At 45.3% G+C, this 14,089-nt stretch overlaps 1 protein-coding gene across 1 annotated transcript; it reads right to left on the reverse strand.

Annotated features, from left to right (window-relative positions):
• Positions 1-746: 746 nt before the first annotated feature.
• On the reverse strand, positions 747-2,156 carry LOC144791947 (endogenous retrovirus group PABLB member 1 Env polyprotein-like). Its single transcript, XM_078666772.1, has one exon. It carries the CDS (start codon positions 2,154-2,156, stop codon positions 747-749), a length of 1,410 nt encoding a protein of 469 aa, XP_078522898.1.
• Between the last annotated feature and the right edge of the window lie 11,933 nt (positions 2,157-14,089).

Genomic DNA, 14,089 nt, shown 5'->3' on the forward strand with positions numbered 1-14,089 from the left:
ACACGTGTATATTTTCAGGAGACTGCTCAATCTTACAAAGCCAGGCTTCTCTTTATATACAAAATATTAAGCTTTAGGCAAACATTCTTTACATTTCATTAGACCATCCACATGTTTTCACTACAAAGAAAAAGCAGAGTCATGATGACAAGCCCATATTTCGGTTCGTCCAGCCCACAACAAATTACCCGGCAAGGCCCAACATTTTCATCAGATATCGGTGGACCCCCCAATAAAAACGGGCACCTCCTCCTCGTAAAGCAAGTCGTAGAGAAAGAAACAGGGACAGGTGTGAGCAAGATTAGGCAGGGTGTGTGTGCGATGAAAAGGTTTATGGCAGGCTGTGCCTTGATGCTATCTCGCTCGGCCACTGGGAAAGGAACTGGCCGGGCAGGTTCGGCCTGGGGCAATGGTTCCAGCTTGCCCAGGTCGCGGAGAAGTCAACCAAGGTGTACGTGTCCTTTGGAATCATGTTTGGCCTTAATCATTAGCCTATGTGAGGGCAACTCACTAAAATGGCTGCCGTGCACAAAATGGAATCCGAGGGTTCAGGACGAAAATGACGATTTCGAAGTGAAATCGTCACTCGAATACGACGAAAATGCTTGTGCACAGTGTACTAGCCATTCTCGGTCTTCTGATATCAAATTCGTCATGCTACGAAGATGTTCATAACACGGATGCAGAATTTTCAGTACCACAGACCCTCCTTTTGCCCTTACATAGGCAATAAACCTATACTCACGCTAATCTGAGTCCAGGTCTATATTCCTAAAGTCATTGAGATGTTGCTGTAACATCATCCTAGTACTTAGCTCGTCTCTTGATACAGGTTTCCTTACACATGATGTGGCACAGAGGCCACATACTGCAGGAGCACACTGCACGCACAGACAGAACAGGAAAAGAATGGCTAAGACCATCCCAATGACCATCATAATTCTCCATCCCCAGGCGGATATCAGTTCCCAGAACCATCCCATCAACGACCATTCTCCTTTATCCACATGAATAGATTCGGAAATCTCATGCAGTTTGGAGATGGCCTGGTACACTGTTGGAGCGTTATCTGGAATAAAAACACAGCAACTCGATTGGATCAATTTACATGCCCCACCTCGGTCTGCAAGTATGACGTCTAATGCGACCCTGTTCTGAAGGGTCATAAGACGATCCGACTGGAGCTCAGCAGTCAAGTTCCTAAGGGCACCGGCAGTTTCAACTACGGTGGATTCAACCACCCTTGTTAATTGCCTTATGTTCCTGCTGTTAACCATTGGTCCCCAGAACGGCAGAAAACCCTTTACGAAGTCCCCAAATTCTTGTCCTGCTGTGTCTTCTTTACTGAAGACACCTCTAACTATCCTTGTCTTATGGTAATCTGCCGCAGCTGTGTAGGTGGGAGGCAGTAGGAACGAAACAAAACATGTGCCTGAAAAGTCAGGGGGCAACCATGTATAGGCTCTATCATGGCAGATGAAATAGGTACCCTTAGCTGCTAAAAACGAGGGGGAAGTCTGAGACGCAAAAACATACGTTTCAGTACAAATACTCTTCCCTAACTGAGCTCTGGGATTCTTGCCATTACCTTGCAGACATAAGTGACCCTGATGGGGTACAATCCAAATCGGGGAAGATCTCTTAGCTTGCTGTTTCTCACTCAAAGTAGCTCCATATCCGGTTACGTTCCATCCTATGTATACTAGTGTCTCATCTCTCGGGATATTCTCGTAAGAAATATCTTCCTTAATCATATCTACTATCCCTTTAACCAGAGCACTATTCTTAGGATTGTCTGTTACGGAGCGTAGGGGGTAAACTTCGTGTGCGTAGATGAACATCGTTCTGTATGCCCACATAGAACCATTATGGCTGAATGGCAGGACCAGATAAGGAATACCTTTATCCGTGGTGTGAGGCATAAGACCACACACCCAACAGTTAGTCGTGTTCATTACTAGTTGGTGTTGGTGCAAAAGCTGAACGAAGGAGTTATTAATAAACTCTAATCTCCTAGCGGATTCATGTTCAGGAAGGGGTTGAAAAGAATGTGAGGAAGCAGTAGGAGGAGGTATGGGTGATGTAGTGAGTGCAAATGTCTTTTGTAAAGAAAATAAGACATATCCTGTTAAAAACATCATTGTACCGAATAACATGAGAATACATAATAATAAAAAACGTTTCTTGGTCATCAATTTACATATACTGGCCTTAAAAGTCATTGGTTTGGCAGGTCGCTCCATCTCGAAAAACTCCATCCTCTATAATATGCTGCTCGCGATGGTTGGGTGTTCTATGCTAAGGAATGTTTCTGTCAGTCCAGGGCAACTCCCTTAGACCAACCAGAACTGTCGACCTAACATCTACACCTGCACCCCAAAGACTTTGGGCAACCGCGACCCTACAGCGGAACCCGGATGGTGGTTCGAAAAACAAAAATAAAAAAGTTTCTCAGATGAGAGAGCTGCACTTTCAAAAATAGTATTTAGAAAAGACAATTTTATTAGTTCATAGTTCTCGGCCTCAGATTATATTTCTTCTTTCCAGGTATTGTCTGATCTTGGAAAAGGAGTTCAGGTTCGGTAGTGTCCAATCGAATTGACGGTGATACAGCTGGTTGCAAAATGTTGTCACTCTCTTTTTCAGTAATTGTTCCTTTTATACGTGCATCACTGAAAGGTAGAAAACGAGGCACAATTTCAGTCTCTGAGTCGGCGACACCCTCCTGGACCCACCGGTCGTACGGCAGAGGCAAAGGTACCCTCTTGCAATGTACACCGTGGATCCAGTTCTTCTTTCCTTCCACTCGAACAGCTGATCTGGTTGAAAGAAGGACGAGGTGTGGGCCGGTCCACCGGGGCTGGTCGTTCTTCGTTCGCTGAAAGTTTTTCACCAGAACCCAGGATCCAGGATCGATGGGGTGTCCTGGAGCTACAGAGACCTGAGGCAGTGTGTCGTGGACCTGTTGGTGTAAAACACGCAATTTGGCCGTCAATTCGTACAAATAGTCAAGCAAAACAGGGTGTTCGATTTCACTGAATTTGGTGGGCCTTGGCACTCCCCATATGTTGGCCGGGCGGCCGAAAACTATTTCATAAGGACTAAGTTTCACTCGCGAATGCACAGTCATTCTGGTGGATAGGAGTGCTAAGGGCAGAGCATCAGGCCATTTAAGACCAGTGCTCGCTTGAATCTTGGCCAGTTTTAACTTTAGCGTGCCATTGTAACATTCTACTAGTCCAGCTGATTGGGGGTGATTTGCAGCGTGGAACTTCTGTTGGATGCCTAGCCCTTCACATACTTTCTTCATCACTCGACCCACAAATTCACTCCCATTGTCACTCCAGACCATTCTCGGCATTCCAAATCTAGGGAAGAATTCTTTCACAAAGGCTTTAGCTGTGGATAAGGCAGTATTGTCTTTTAGGGGGTATGCTTCTATCCATCTTGAAAAGGCACAAACAACAACGAGTACGTATTTCAAATTGTTGCACCTTTCCATGTGGATGAAATCTAGCAGCAAAACCTCGAACGGGTACGTAGGAGGTGCAAAATGACCAGCTGGAGTTGGGGTTCCCCTACCAGGATTGTACTTCAGACACACCATGCAATTCTTGACAACATTCTCTGCACACTTGGGAATTCCAGCATTTTGCCATACTGGAGCCAACAACTTACAAATCCCTTTCACACTGATGTGAGCCATTCCATGGGCCATCGTAACCACTGCAAGCACATACGCATCGGGTAACAACCATCTCTGATGCTCTGACAATTCAATCCAACAACCATTGGCATCCATTTTACCCGTACTTTCTCTCCACGCACTCAATTCTTTCTCTGTAGCTTCAGCTTGAATTGATTTCACACTCTCTATCGTGTCTTCACACATTCCAACGTCACCAATACATCTTACAGGGCCCGCAACATACATTCGACTCATCACATTCCTTGCTGTCTCTTTTGCGACTTCGTCAGCAAATGCATTTCCACGACCAACATCATCAGTAACCTTCTTGTGTGCGCTACATTTCACAATCGCAACTTGCAAGGGCGAAGTAAGTGACTCGAGAAGCTCATTCACCAACTGACCATGCTGAATCTAAGCTCCATGCGAAGTCAGGAACCCACGTTCTTTCCACAATCGTCCAAAACTGTGAGCCACACCAAATGCATACTGGCTGTCGGTATATATGGTCACTTTCATTCCTTTCGATAACACACAAGCTCGTGTAAGTGCAATCAACTCTGCTGCTTGGGCTGAATTATGTGGGATACGTGCAGCTTCAACAATCGTATGCAAAGTCGTGACAGCATATGCTGCAGTCGTATCACCATTCGGAAGCTTGAAGCATGAACCATCCACCCATAAGGTACCATTACACTCTGCAAGAGGAGTATCTTTGAGGTCTATTCTCCCTTTCGTTTCTTCTTCTGTTCTAAGAAAACAATCATGCTGTTCTGAAGCATCTAATTCCTCTACAATCGGAAACAACGTAGCTGGGTTAAGAGTGTTGCATCTTTTTATGTGCACATGACTTGCTAACAATGTCAACTCGTAACCTGACAATCGAGCACTAGTTAAGTGCTGTGTCTTGGTCCTGTTTAACAACGTGCCCACTGCATGTGGAACCATCACAATCAACGTGTTATTCATCACTAAACCAGCAGACTGTCGAATAGAGACAGCTACTGCCGCTGTTGCTCTTAAACAACTCGGCAATGCTTTAGCTACCGGGTCCAAAGTCGACGAAAAATACGCACATGGACGCTGTTTGTCTCCGAACAACTGTGTCAACACTGACAATGCACAACCCTCTTTCTCATGGACATACAATGTAAAAGGCTTACTGTAGTCGGGGGTACCCAACACAGGAGCCGAACATAATGCTGTGCGTAATTCGGAAAAACTTTTCTGACAATCTTCGGACCATGGAACGGGATTCGGTGTATCTTTACAGGTTAATGCCACCAAAGGTTTGGCCATCAACGAAAAATTCGGTATCCATTGTCTACAGTACGATGTAATGCCCAAGAAAGCACGCACTTCTTTCTGTGTCCTTGGCACACTGAATTTCGCTATTGCCTGAATTCTTTCTGGGGTCAGTTTCCTTCCCTCCTTCGACAAGAGATGACCTAAGTAGGTCACTTCTTGTCGACAATATTGCAATTTTGAGAGAGACACTTTGTGATGCAAATCACACAAATGACGCAACAAAGACAATGTTGCTTCTTTACAGATTTCCTCGGTATCTGCAGCAACAAGCAAATCATCAACATACTGAATGAGGGTAGCGCCATCAGGTAAAACAATCGTATCAAGCTGTGTTTTTAAAGCTTGACTGTATATTGATGGACTTTCACAGTAGCCCTGGGGAGCGCGTTTAAAGCGGAAGCTTCGACCTCCTAAACTGAAGCCAAAAATATCCCTACTCTCCTCGGCAATCGGGATGCTGAAGAAAGCATTCTTCAAGTCAATCACCGAAAACCAGGTGGCAGAAGCTGGAATCATAGTCAATAGGGCAGTGATATCAGGGACAACTGGAAACTGTGGCACAACGATCTTATTGACCTCTCTAAGATCAATCACAAATCTGTAAACAGGTGGCTGAGAAGGGTCAGTACGCTTCAAAACAGGCAGAACAAGACTATTGCAAACGTTGCCTCTTGTCTCTTCAATCACATCTTTTTCAATCAAATCGTAAATGATCGCTAGCAAAGCTTTTTCACCATCACTAGAAATTTTGTATTGGGGAATTCGTGGCATTTTCACATTGGCTTTCAATGTTACAACATATGGCGGTATTTCCAAAAGACCCACATCGTTAGGACCAGTAGCCCAAAGAATATTAGGAAGAAACGACAATTCTGTCGGAAGTTTATCCTTTGACAAATACATTGGGGAAACCACTTTCTTACCCAGTGTGAGTTGTACTCCCGAAGGAGAACAGTACAAAGTCGCATACAATCTTTTCAACAGATCTAATCCTAACAAGTTTTCACCACAACCTGTCGTTAGAATAAGGGGTGCTTCGAATTCACAAGGACCAACAGAAAGAGACATAGGACTAGAAATCGGGTTCCTAACCGGGGCGCCAGAAAAACCTACTGAAACATTCATTTCGCCAGACAAAGGTGCGCCAGGGAGTTTTGAGTGCATAATAGAACTCTTTGTAGCACCAGTATCCAACAGAAAAGGCTCTGACACACCTGATGTAATCACCTCAACATAAGGTCCACTCTGATCTACTGGAACTGAAACAACTCCCTCTCTTTGTCTATGGCTGTCCTAGCAATCATTACCTTCCATATGCTCATCTTCTGCATAGTAGTCATCAGCGTAGTACTGAGCTGTCCTACCAGATGCGTTATTCTGCTGATCGAACCTATTCATTGAATTCTGAGGCGGAAGAGAATGTGTGTTCTGGGGGACATTTCCACGTCCTCTACCTCTCGGAGCTTGCTGAACACCTCGACCTCGTGCACCGGAAACACCATTTCCACGCTGTAACAGAATAGGGCAACTATACTTAAAATGACCCTCTTCCTTACAATATGAACACTGATTGGGACCTACAGGGACACGTGGTTGAGAATACTCGATTCTTTGCGAGTTCCTCTGATACTGTTGAGGCTGCTGATAGGTATTCTGATAGTTACTCTGACCACCACTATTCTGACCACCACGTGGCGGATACGCTTGCTGTAACAGAACCTTCGTTTTTAACTCCTTTGTCTTCTTTTCTGCTCTATCTTTCTCGTCTTTATCTCTATTTTCATAGTACTGTGCAGTAGCCAATATCTGTGCTGAAGAGGAAACGGCCCAAGAACTCTCTGAATCTTTTAACTTCTTACACAACTCGGGAAGCAAATTGTGCACGAATTTATCGACGAACAACCATTGGACACCTTCTGTACTCATATCTTGATCACTGTGGTCGACAAACGTTTCTTCAAACCTGGTGAAGAAATCCGACACCGTTTCATCTTTCTTCTGCTTACACGCAGACAATTTATCCCAATTCACACGCATCGCAGGCATTAAAGTCTTCATGTAATTAATGATCCTACCAGGGAGATCTGCTACTAAAGGCTCAGGTTTAGCACCACCAACTTGTCGGCCATCTGCAGCAGTAATATTGGCCCATGTGTCACCTAACTCCTGATCATGATCTGCATGACAAATCTTTCCCCATAAAGGCTGTGGAAAAACATTCCCAAACAACATATCTATGTCCGCTAGATTCATAATACAAGAGCTTGCAGTCTGTGACAATTCCTTATAATACCCTGCAGGATTTTTACGGGGATCAGGCAATGTTTGTTTAAGGGCCAAAACTTCAGCGCGCTTCCATGGAACATGTACCCACACACGCTGAAAATGTGCTGGTACAGCATCAATATGAAGAGCGGCATCAGCCTGAATTGCTTCCTTCCATACCGGAGGAACTTCTCTCATGGGATATTGTCTTCCCTTCTTCTTAACAGAGGAATCAGACTCAAACAACGATTTAGAAACACCTTCAGTCCTAAGCGACAACAACGTCGCAACTGCTTTCTTAACATCTGAACCCACAATTGCGCCTTTCCAAAACTCGAACCTTATACGACACAACTCAGGCGGATTGGGCTCCAAATCATTCTCCTCTAAATCCTCAGAAAGGAAAGTACACATTTTCTCAAAAACGTATCTCTGCTTCGGTTCTTCCCATTGATGGAAGACATCCATGGCAGATTCTAGATCATATTTTGCCGGGTCAGTAACCCATCTATGTGCCAAATAATTCAATGTTTCCTTCTCCCTAGAATCAGGCAGTTGACTACGCAACTGCTTACGCTCAGAGGCAGGGGTCGGACTTGTTGCTCCAAAGAGAGGATATAGGAGACTAGTGACAGTGCTAGCCACTCTTTGTCGAACAGAAGGAGAAGTCGATGAAAAGACAAGCGGAAAAGCAGGTTGAGGCAAGGCAGATGCAGAGGCAGTGTCAGGAGGAATACCAGGAGTGGTAGTCGTTATAGTAGTTAAAGTTGTAGGAAGAAAAGGCAGAGCAGACGTTAGAGCCAGTGGCCCTTGAGGAGGCTGCACCGGAGGAATAGGAACCAACTGAAGAACAGCTGGTGGCTGTGGAGGAGCAGGGGGCACAACAACTAAAGGTTGCGCAGCTAAAGGTTGCGGAGGTGCCGTAGCATTTTGCGCATAGGGGGTGGCGAACTCAACAAATGCGACATTAGGGGATCTTTTTGAAGTTCTTTTGCTGCATCTTGCTGAAGAGGCGGCAAAACTGGATAACATTTATCTATTACCATTTTACGTTGCCTGTACAACTGCTCACTCATCTGTTCTTCTTCGTTATCTTTAAACTGCATAGCAGTTTGCATTATCGAGATACCCCTTTCTCTCTTATTTTTCTTCGCTAATTTAATTTCCTTCTGTTTGGCTTCCTTACGCCATAGGCGGAAAGAGTCAAACATCGCCGGCCAGGCTTTCTTCTTAAAAAGTTTAACTTCGAGGTTATCTAGTATTTCCGTGTCAAAGCTATCATATTGGGGCCATTTTAAAACACCATCCTTTCTGGTGTATCGGATCCATACTTCATTGTATGTGATGGGGCCTACTCCATGTTTCACATACAGTTCATAGGTCGGAGTTCCAATCGGAGGAACCGGACACGAGTCCTCCAATCGGGAATCCCTAGTACAACCAAGACAAAACAAATTCCCAAGTCTGCTAAGACCAGGCATCTTCGCTCTCTAGTCTAGCTTCAAACTTCAAAGGATTATCGAATACGATATTCTCGTGAATACACGAGTCCTTCGGCTTTGGTACTTGCAAGTTCCAAATCAAAGATCCCGAAGGGATACAAACTAAGAACCAACTAAGGACTGGGAGACACTCCACTTATACTTAACTGAGGTATCGATGACGTCACCAGAAGACTCGTCTATCGTTTCGCTCTACCAAACATCAAGGGTCCAAATCAGGGCGATAGTCAGGGCAGCAGTCCTTTGTAGCTGTCGGGAAGCGGGGAACCTCGCAGCAAAGACTTTCGGACCACGTCGACATGCAGGGGTCGATGAAGTGGCGGCCTTCCTCCAGAATTTTCACACGAAGCTCCTCATGAACCTCTGGCTTGGACCGGTACCGCTGAAATCGCCCCACGTTGGGCGCCAACTGAAGTACTGGGTTTTTCAGAACCGGTACCGAACCGGTAACCCAGCGGTGCCAGGGACAACACCCAAAGACTTCGGGCACTTTCCTGATTCAGACACAGAAACTCAGAGTCTTCTAGGTGAAGTCAAAGATCGAATTTATTGACTGCTCAATCTTACAAAGCCAGGCTTCTCTTTTTATACAAAATATTAAGCTTTAGGCAAACATTCTTTACATTTCATTAGACCATCCACATGTTTTCACTACAAAGAAAAAGCAGAGTCTTGATGACAAGCCCATATTTCGGTTCGTCCAGCCCACAACAAATTACCCGGCAAGGCCCAACATTTTCATCAGATATCGGTGGACCCCCAATAAAAACGGGCACCTCCTCCTCGTAAAGCAAGTCGTAGAGAAAGAAACAGGGACAGGTGTGAGCAAGATTAGGCAAGGTGTGTGTGCGATGAAAAGGTTTATGGCAGGCTGTGCCTTGATGCTATCTCGCTCGGCCACTGGGAAAGGAACTGGCCGGGCAGGTTCGGCCTGGGGCAATGGTTCCAGCTTGCCCAGGTCGCGGAGAAGTCAACCAAGGTGTACGTGTCCTTTGGAATCATGTTTGGCCTTAATCATTAGCCTATGTGAGGGCAACTCACTAAAATGGCTGCCGTGCACAAAATGGAATCCGAGGGTTCAGGACGAAAATGACGATTTTGAAGTGAAATCGTCACTCGAATACGACGAAAATGCTTGTGCAGAGTGTACGAGCCATTATCGGTCTTCTGATATCAAATTCGTCATGCTACGATGATGTTCATAACACGGATCCAGAATTTTCAATACCACATTCCCCTGCACTTTCAAGAAAATTGGCTAAAATGTCTGAAGTGATGTTGGCATTGACCTTTCACTATAGGAAATCATTTTCGTTTTGCCCAAACAGAATTCGATGGATCTCTTTCGCCATCTAATTTTTAAAGTATTTGCAATGTACGGTGTTACCAATGGTGTGAGTCTTGGTGACTTCATTAACCAATACAGTAAAGAGGCAGAGATGTGTTACAGGTAGCAAACACTTAGAGGGCCTGTTTCCACTGGTTGTGTGCTTGGCTTGAGGGTGAGTTTGCAAGCTGACCAGTTAGATGATTAGGCACATTTTTTATATGTTTCTAATGTTTTCTTCTTCACACTTGTGCTTTAAAATGTTATATTTGGATCTCGTTTTTGCAACAATTTGCAGTAAAAATGTGGTGTAATAGCCACCATTTGAGTCCATATTTTGCAAAAAGTTCTTGCGGGGGGACAGCCCACACACACACACACCCTCCTTCGGCAGTTCGGACTCGCTCGCTCTACTAGGTTATAATTTTTCTCCTCACCACTTTCAAAGTCCACCAGCCGCCACTGGTGTGGACGTAGTGGGTCCACTTGAACCTCCCACAGCATCAGGAAACACATTTATACTGGTGGTATTGGATCATGCCACCAGGTATCCTGAAGCATTTCCCCTTAGGACTACTACCGCTCCTGCAGTAGCCAAGGCCCTCATTGGTGTCTTCACCAGGGTAGGGTTTCCTAAGGAGGTGGTTTCAGACAGAGAGTCAAACGTCATGTCCGCATAACTCAAACATATGTGGAAAGAGTGTGGAGTGCAATACAGGTTTACTACACCCTATCACCCAGAAACCAATGGTCTTGTTGAAAGGTTCAATAAGACATTGAAGGGCATAATCACGGGGCTCCCTGAAAAACTCAAAAGAGATGACATGTCCTCTTGCCATACTTGCTTTTTGCCTACAGGGAAGTGCCTCAGAAGGGAGTAGGGGTTTCCCCCTTGAACTTCTGTTTGGCCATCCTGTTAGGGGACCACTCTGTCTTGTTAAAGAGGTCTGGGAGAAGCCTCTCCATGAACCAAAACAGGATATTGTAGAATATGTACTAGGCCTAAGGTCCAGAATGGCACAGTACATGGAAAAAGCTTTAAAAAATCTTAAGGCCAGCCAGGAGCTCCGGAAGCACTGGTATGAACAAAAAACTGCACTGGTGGAATTCCAACCAGGACATAAGGTTTTTGAGCCTGTGGCACCAAGGGCCCACAAATGGAGTGGCCTTTACCCCATCTAAGAAAAGGAAAGTGAGGTCCCCTTCTTAGTAGATCCGGGCACCAGCAGGGCCTCCAAAAGTGTGATCCATTTGAACCGCCTGAAGCTTTTCATGACAGAGTCAACCTCTCAGACCTCCTCTCTTACAGCCTCAAAGATGGGTCAGTGGAGGGAGTTGTCTATTCAGACACCTTTACTGCTCAACAGCAGACTGAATGTAAGCAGGTCTTACAGCAGTATGCTAAGCTCTTCTCCTTGACCCCTGGTCAGACAAACTGATGCACCCATGATGTGGACATTGGACAGTGTACCTGTCAAGAACAACATTTATCGGGCTGACTGTAAGCAAGTCTTACAGCAGTATACTAAACTCTTCTCCTTGACCCCTGGTCAGACAAACTGATGTACCCATGATGTGGACACTGTGGACAGTGTACCTGTCAAGAACAAAATCTATTGACAGTCTGATCAAGTTAAGGAAAGTATCAAAGCTGAGGTCAGCAAGATGCTCGAGTTAGGGGTTATTGAACCCTCTGGGAGCCTCTGGGCCACCCCAGTGGTTCTAGTCCCCAAACCTCATCCACAGGGTGGAAAGAGAGAAATGAGGTTCTGTGTTGACTATAGAGTACTCAATTCTGTCACCAAGACAGATGCTCACCCTATACCAAGAACTGATGAGTTGATAGACAAATTGGGTGCAGCCAAATTTCTTAGCACCTTTGACTTAACTGCAGGCTACTGGCAGATTGGCACGGCACCAGGAGGCAGGAAAAGACAGCATTCTCTACACCTGATGGGCATTATCAGTTTACTGTTATGCCTTTTGGTTTAAAGAATGCTCCTGCCACCTTCCAAAGGTTGGTGAACCAAATCCTTGCTGGATTGGAGGCCTTGCTGGATTGGACTCCATCATACAATGCGATTGGTCGGGCCATCGCATCATTTCCTTCCATATCAACTCAGAGGTACATCAGAGTAAGGCACAAACAACTAAACCAAAGATTTGGAAAAGGGACCTCAGAGATATCAATACAGTTGACCTAGCAACCCGCTGTAATCGTGCCCTCTCTCCCCAAGTGGACATACATGAAGTCCATGCACTCACAGACTTCTACAACTCTTCTAATTCTAGCATCATGGATTCTATGGCTCCACTCCAACAAAAAAATGCACCTACAAAAATATCTCAACCTTGGTTCAATGGCAACCTAAGCTCTGAACGTCACAATCTAAGGGCCATCAAACGTTCCTGGAGATCTACTCCATCTGTGGACCATCTAAAAATCCTTAGGTCAGCAAGAAGCTCTTATAACAAACATATCAAGACAGCTAAGGCGGAATATTTCAGATCCCAATTTAACCAAGCGGCTAATTGAGCCAAGAAACTGTTTGAACTGGTTAAACAACAATCGGTGGTAGCCCCTAACCGATCCGCTTCGGAAGTCAGCCCTCCGTCATGTGATGATCTTTTTTACTGAGAAAACTAGACTTATCATCATTGATCTAGAACCCAGGAGGGCCCTATTGCTACCCAATGGACCTGCCCCCCCTGGCCTTACTAGACAAGGCTGCACCATGTAGCTGGGGTATCAAGAACAACGCTTCCTGGGACACCTTTACCCCCCCTCAATGAAAATTATATCAAAAAGGTTCTTTGCAGTATCAACCCATCTAATCACTTCAGTGACCCGTTACCACCCACCATCTTCAAAGTAATTAAAGATGCAATCTCCCCCATCTGGACAAAGATCGTCAATGCATCTCTGTCACAAGGTACAATCGCAGAATGCCTAAAAGAGGCTCAGGTAACACCTATATTAAAAAAACATACAGCAGACAGTACAGATCTTAACAACTTCCGCCCTATCTCCAGCATCCCCACACTAGCCAAACTCCTTGAAAGATGTGTCCAGTTACAACTATGTGCGCACATCAAACATTTCCAGCTCCTGGACCAACACCAATCTGGCTTTTGTAGTGGGAACAGCACTGAATCGGCTCTCACTCACGTGATGGATGACATCTTAATAATGCTTGATCTAAATGAATCCTGCCTCCTTATCCTACTCAACCTTTCCTCCGCATTTGACACTATCAATCATGATAACCTCCTAGTCATTGTGGAGCATAGTATGGGCCTCTCTGGTCAGGTGCTGCATTGGTTCTTGTCCTTCCTCCAGCACAGGTCCTAAAGAGTTAAGGCGAACCACTCACTCTCCCAGCCATCCCCAGTCACCATGGGGGTTCCACAAGGGTCCCCCTTATCTCCCATTCTCTTCGATTTGTTCCTGGAACCATTAGCTAATGTACTAAAATCCATGAACATTCGCTTCCACATGTATGCAGACGACACCCAACTCTATCTGAAAATCTCCAACCGGGATAACATCACTTCACTCAACTCCACCCTACTGACTACTCAAAACGTGTTAACTGAGAACCACCTCCTGCTAAACACCTCCAAAACAGAATTCCTCCTCATTTCTCCCCCGAAACACACTCCTAAAATCGACCTCTGGATGAACCAACTCACCACCTTGAACTGCTCTCCCCGCATTATTGACTCCGCTAAATCTCTAGGAATCACCCTGGACAAGCATCTGATTATGAAGACTCATATCAGCAATGTGTGCAAGGGAGCTAACCACCTTCTGAGAACACTCAGGAATCTCAAACCTTTCCTACCTCAAGCAGATTTCAAGCAAGTGGTCCAAGCGCTTGTTTTGCCTAAGCTTGACTATGTGGTCTCCCCAAATACACTTTGGCCCCTCTAAAGGCTTCATTGAACGCGGCGGCCAGATTGATTTTAAGCACCAAGTGAAATGCCCACATCTCCCCG

Source organism: Lissotriton helveticus, chromosome 11, assembly GCF_964261635.1.
Source record: "Lissotriton helveticus chromosome 11, aLisHel1.1, whole genome shotgun sequence".
NCBI classification, from domain to species: Eukaryota; Metazoa; Chordata; class Amphibia; order Caudata; family Salamandridae; genus Lissotriton; species Lissotriton helveticus.